This window comes from Sceloporus undulatus, chromosome 5 (genome assembly GCF_019175285.1).
Source record: "Sceloporus undulatus isolate JIND9_A2432 ecotype Alabama chromosome 5, SceUnd_v1.1, whole genome shotgun sequence".
NCBI lineage: Eukaryota > Metazoa > Chordata > Lepidosauria > Squamata > Phrynosomatidae > Sceloporus > Sceloporus undulatus.
The window spans coordinates 35,970,334-35,976,333 of record NC_056526.1 but is presented as its reverse complement, the minus strand read 5'-3'; the positions used below and the strand labels follow the sequence as shown (position 1 = coordinate 35,976,333).

At 42.0% G+C, this 6,000-nt stretch overlaps 2 protein-coding genes across 4 annotated transcripts in view; both read left to right on the top strand.

Moving 5' to 3' along the window:
- The window catches only part of NPTXR (neuronal pentraxin receptor), a 37,443-nt gene extending 36,077 nt beyond the window's left edge, over positions 1 to 1,366 (top strand). Inside the window, exon 3 of the mRNA XM_042467656.1 lies at positions 1,142 to 1,366. Within this exon, the coding sequence (XP_042323590.1) occupies positions 1,142 to 1,366 (225 nt within the window). The remainder of the gene's footprint in view (positions 1 to 1,141) is intronic.
- The window catches only part of FAM227A (family with sequence similarity 227 member A), a 410,174-nt gene that overhangs the window by 210,376 nt on the left and 193,798 nt on the right, over positions 1 to 6,000 (top strand). The window lies entirely within an intron of this gene.

Genomic DNA, 6,000 nt, shown 5'->3' with positions numbered 1-6,000 from the left:
CAGGCCAGGCCTCGTCTCTCCCCCTCAAGATGGTGGTCGGGGGGAGGGCTCTTAGTCTTTTCAGGCCAGGCCTCGTCTCTCCCCCTCAAGATGGTGGTCGGGGGGAGGGCTCTTAGTCTTTTCAGGCCAGGCCTCGTCTCTCCCCCTCAAGATGGTGGTCCCTTTGTCCCTCTCGTTCTCCTCCACATTTCTTGGGTCACTTTAACCAATCCAGAATGAAAGCAAGGATAATTATTGGATGGACAAACTGCATGGGATTTGCTTGCTTGTTTTGTTATATTACATTTGTACAGGCTCCCCTTCCTTTTACTTTTCCTCGGTATAAAATATCCCAATACTCCATAAAGAGCCCTTGTTCTTGAGCTAAAAACAACTCCAGGGCACAAAGCATCAATTGGTGTCTCCTCTCATATACTGAATCCCACTTCCCCTAGCTTATCTTGCCGTGCAGCAGGAGTCCAGAATCCCAGTTTTATTTACTCATAATGCCCCTGAGAACTTGACATATAGTTGCTCTGAGTCACTGAGGAATCTGAAATGGAGACCAGCAGATATAGCTACCTGATGAAGAGGGCCCAGAGTGAAGGTCACTGCTAAGGGAGTAGGGAAAATGCTGGCTGTGGGCCACATGTAGCACCAAATCCCATTTTGGGGGGCCCTGAAGCCCCACTAATAATCCCCAGTGTCCCCTAAAAACTCTATTTTTAAAAAAGAACTGTTCTGATATTCATGTGGTTCCCCCCAAAATCATCCAAAATCTTTCCAAATCAGCTAGAAATGCAGTAGTTTAATTCTCCTATTACCCTGAATCTCAGAAGCACCACCTCTCAAAAAATAGCTATCATTTTAATGGCTGAAAGCAATCCCAAATGGTGGCTAGAAGCGATGTGACATAAATTATGATGTAACTGACCATGACATTGTAGCCCCTGCCCACTGTGCACTTGCCTACCTCTGCTGTAGAACAAGATAATGGCTGTGGTTGTTTACTTAATTCTTCCTCTCTTTCTCCTCCTCTCTCCCTCCTCTTTTTCCTTGATTTCTCATGCTTTTCTTTGTCTGGTTTTCCCTTGACTCCTTGTACATTGCCTATGTTCACCCCACCTGCCACCATCACATTTTGTCCAATGTAATTCTGCAGGATGCATTGGGTGGAAGATTTGATGCCACTCAAGCCTTTGTGGGTGAAATTTCTCAGTTCAACCTTTGGGATCGTGTTCTGACACCAGCAGAGATTGCAGGCCTGGCCAACTGCACCAACCACCTTCAAGGCAACATCATCCACTGGGATGAAAAACTGGTGGAGGTCCACGGAGGGGCAGCCAAACAAAGCTTTGAGATCTGCGAAGAGAAGATGAAGGCATGAGTGGTCCAACCAAAGGCAAATAGTATGAAAGCTACATCCTTCAGACTGTTTAAGGACTGAGTCAGTGAGAGGCCCTTTTCCTCCTTAACACACACAATTTTGACATTTGAATTGGTCTGAGTAGAGCTCTGTGTGTGTGTGTGTGTGTGTGTGTGTGTGTGTGTGTGTGTGTGTTTGAGTGAGTGAGTGAGTGAGTGAGTGTGTGCATGTATGCAAGGGATAAGGAAACCTCTTGAAATTAAGAGAAATTGTGACACTATGTGTTCCATTGTTTCGGTAAAATTCTTTCTGATTCATAATGTGTATGGCAAGGCCTTCCACCAAGATGGCTACTAAGTTGAGAGAGTGACAGCCATATCCAAACAGTGCGATAACTGCCAAGAACTAGTGGAGATGGAACTGTTGATCACCAACACTTTCTAGGCACCTTTGGCTGATTCCTTCAGTGATGTGTTAAGACCAATGAGTAGGATCTGTCAAGGCTTTAAAACCATGCACATGGTGACATTTACCCTTGAGAAGCCATTGATAATCTGGGAATACACAAGCCAATATTCCTCTGATCTCTGCATGCATCCATCCGTAATGTCCCACTGATTTATCTGCCTTCTAGCCTCAGTTCCATAGCCCTTACTTGTACAGTACCCTTTGTCTGTGGCCAACAACACCAGTGTATTCCTTTTTCCACAAAGGCCTACATTTTACATTCAGATTATCTTTTTTCTTTTCTTTTTTTTTTACAATGATCCAACATTCCTTCCTAGATGTAATTACACCATTAAATTATTTGAATTGCTGTGTGATCCCATTAGCATGCTTATTTTAATGGGGCACATGATTCTAAATTTGTTAGTTTTTTTTTAAAAAAAATCATTCTTTTATATTGGTATGACAGTTTACAGATGTGTAAGTGCAATGACCACAGAATTCTAACATTCCTGCTCAAACCATAGTTTTTCCCATCCCTTTCCTTCCTTCAAAGGGCTGGTTTGCATGTTGTTTTGCGTGTTTTACGTGTATTGCTTGAGAGCATAATCATTCAGCACTGAACATGCAAACTCTTTCCATTCAAAAAGATTTGACCTCCTTAATAGGGACAGTCTTCTAGTTGATGAACTGTTAGAGGGCAGCCTGAAGGAGTTCTCCTCTGTATGAAGGTTTGTCCAGGCAATGTCAAGAGAGAGCAGGGGACTTGAAGATGCTCATCAACAATGAACCCCCAGATAGCAGATGGTTCAGGCACACTATGGAGAGATATACTACATTCCTATCTAAATTATAATATAATCAGCCCTTCGTATCCATGGATTCAACTAGCCACAGCTTGCAAATACTCCAAAAATTTCAAAAAGGAAACCTTGATTTTGTCATTTTATATAAGGAACACCATTGTGAGTATACAGTATAATGTAACTTGAACATCCATGGATTTTAGTATCCACAGAGGGGTCCTGGTACCAAGCTCCAGTGGATACCAAGGGAACACTGCAATTGTTCCTAAACTGGTAAACATGGAGTATTTATTGCTTAAGAAAACCCTGTGAAATTCATGGGGTTGCCATAAGTCAACAGGGAACTTTAAGGCACATGCAGATGCAGATACATCTAAAATAGCACACCTAGGTTTTGTCTCCCTGCACCTATTCTCGGTGATGTGTTTCTTCTTTTTTGGAATGTAGAAGTTGCTTAACAGGTTATGTATTAAGATAAAGCTGAGAGCCGGTGTGGTGTAGTGATTTCAGTGTTGGTCTAGGACTCCAGGAGACCAGGGTTTAAACCCTTCTCCATGGATATCTGCTGGGTGACCCTGGGTAAGTCACACTTTCTAAGTGTTAGAGGAAAGCAAACAGCATATCTTCTCTGAATAAATATTGCCAAGAAAACACTAGGATAGGGGTGTCATAAATTAGAGTCAAGTCATCCAGTGGTTTTCCATGGCTGAATGGGAATTCAAACTCTGGTCTACCAGAGTGCTAATCCAATGCCCAAGCCACTTTACCATGCTGGTTCTCAATTTGTCCTATCTTACCTTAGCAATGTCAGCCTATGATCAATTCTATTCTGCTGAACACAATGCTTAGCTTTATTTAGACCACCATATATTATATTATTAGGGAAATACTGAGGCATTTCTGGTTCCCTGGAGTAAGTAAAGAAAGTATATTTCATTATAAAGGATTCCTATTGTTTTTGCAGGTACTGCAAGGTTATTTAAAAAGAAAACTCTGTGTGCCTGCCTTTTCTGTGGCTTAAACAGCAATTATTTAGATATTTATTTAGATTATTTAGATCAAAAGATTTACAGAGTGTCCCATACTCCTAGTACCAAAATGTTATATCATTGAGGAAAGTGTGGCCTTACAGCGCTTAGAATCCTCAAACTAGCATGGCCATTTGACATAATAGCTGGGGGATTCTGGGAGGTTTGAAATTTTGTCTCATGACCTTGCTCATGCTCTCATGAAATGAAAAGATACAATTTTGTGATGAAGAGAGGTTGGACTTGATTGCATGTGGATTTGGGAGGACTCTGTTAATTTTAAATTATGGTACCTAGATATGTCCAGAGGGTAAAGCATGAAGATGAAGGCAGAGTATCTGTAATTTTCCAGATGTTGATGTACTTCAACTCCCCTCAGTCTCAGCCAACATGACCAGTAGTCAGAAATGCTGGGGGTTGTAATCCCAACAACATCTGGAGCACCATAGGCCTCCAGTCCAGATCAAGACAAAGCCAGAGTGAGACCAAGTGGTCTTTACTGGGCCAAGAGGAATAATGCAACAGGAAAGCAACCAGTTCACCCAAAATTCATGGCTGCAGACACAAGGTGTCTGAGATAGACAAAAATGCAAGATCTTGTGCTTTGCTTTTCTAGCAAGTAGCTTCAATGCTTTTTTAACAAATGTGAACAGGTTCTTTCTCTCACACATGCACACTTACACACAATGGCTGGCATCCTGTTAGTAGCATAAGCAGGAATAAGTTAACCTTACATATGTCTTTCTGTTTCTTTCTTTTTGTGGTCATTACAGAAGGTGGTATTCCTTTTGTTCCTCCACAACAGTCCTCCACAGAGTCACGGTACATATACTCCCAACAGACATCCCATAACCTGGTGGACAGCAGGGAGGTGTCCACAGAAACACCTGGCTATGTTTTTGTAGCCAGATGTGAAATGATTACATTATCTGCTAAGACCTTTAGTTGACCTAAATGGATGATATAATCATTTTGTGTCTGGCTACATGATGGCTGGCAGGAGGGCTGCAGTGGCTCTAGAGTAAGTGCAGGGGGGTGAATGGCCAGCTGCAGTGTACTACGCTGTTCTGAATCACCTAGGATTCCGGCAATTTAGTTGCAATGGATGAGAGGTATCGCCCTTCAGACTATGGACTGCCAGTGTCAACTGTAGAAGCTGGCTCTCGTGGAAACTATTAATAGGAATTCCTATTTGTATCATAGTATCCCTCTTACCACTGGTCATTTTCTTAGCTATGTCTGGGGTAACGTCCTTGTATCTATTACACAAACTGTGATGTGATTGCATACCCATGGATAACTGAAATGGTTCACATTCGAAAGAAAAAGCCATGTGTGAGTTTAGCCCTTAACAGACCATATTCTGAGAGAGGACAACGCCATGCCTGTACAGTAATCTAGCTGTGCTCTTGTGCATGTTCCAATCCCTACTGTTTCTCATTCCCATTGTGCCACTTTGGAGAGGATTTGTGGTGCCTGCAGAGCAGCAGCAGCTGATGAAAGAGTTCTTAAAACCCTTGTCAGAAATTGGGGGCAAATAGATGGAGAGAGCACAGGTCAGCTGCTGAACCTGGTCAGGGGTCGGAGAAGTTTGTATGCCTTTTGAGTGCCTGATATCACAATGGTTTTGCAACCTGTGAATCCACGGATAACAACACATTTGTGAGTAATTTTTTTTCTTTGAGGATCTTGTGATTGCTTGTGTTGTATTTTTGCTTCCTGCTGTATATGTTTCATTTGCCATCACTGGTGATACAAAATGTTGAATATTCTCTGTGTGTTTGTTTTCCTCTGAATAAATGGGGTGAGGGAAGGGAGAGCAGACAAAGTTATTTCAGATCGTATTAATGACATTGTGGGCTCTTCTTTTAAAGACTGGTTCTGTCCTCCCAATGCCTATAGCACTATGACTACTATCAACTCTAGCCAATATCGCCAGTGGTGCAGAATGATGGGAGATGCCATCTAAAAACATCTGGAGAGCCTGACATTTTCCATCTGTGATTTATATATTGCACTTTTAATGGGTACATATTATACAGAAGGCAAATACAAGTATTTGTCTGACTATATCTGCACCACAGAAATGTGCATATGAAGCTGCAGTTGTTCCTAATTCCTCATGGAGTCAATGTGGTGACATAGAATAACCACTGGTAGTATACACTCATCTTCAGCATGTACCCATGAGATGTTTAACATGGAAAACTGCCCTAAATTTGTTGTATTGTCAATGGAAAACATATCATACAGAGAGAGGAGGTTATATAGGGGCGGATAAAGACAGAGCTTGAGAGAGTTTCTTTCAGGACTACAAGTCCCAGAATCCCATAACCAACATGGTCACTGGCCATGAATAATAACTGATTCTGGG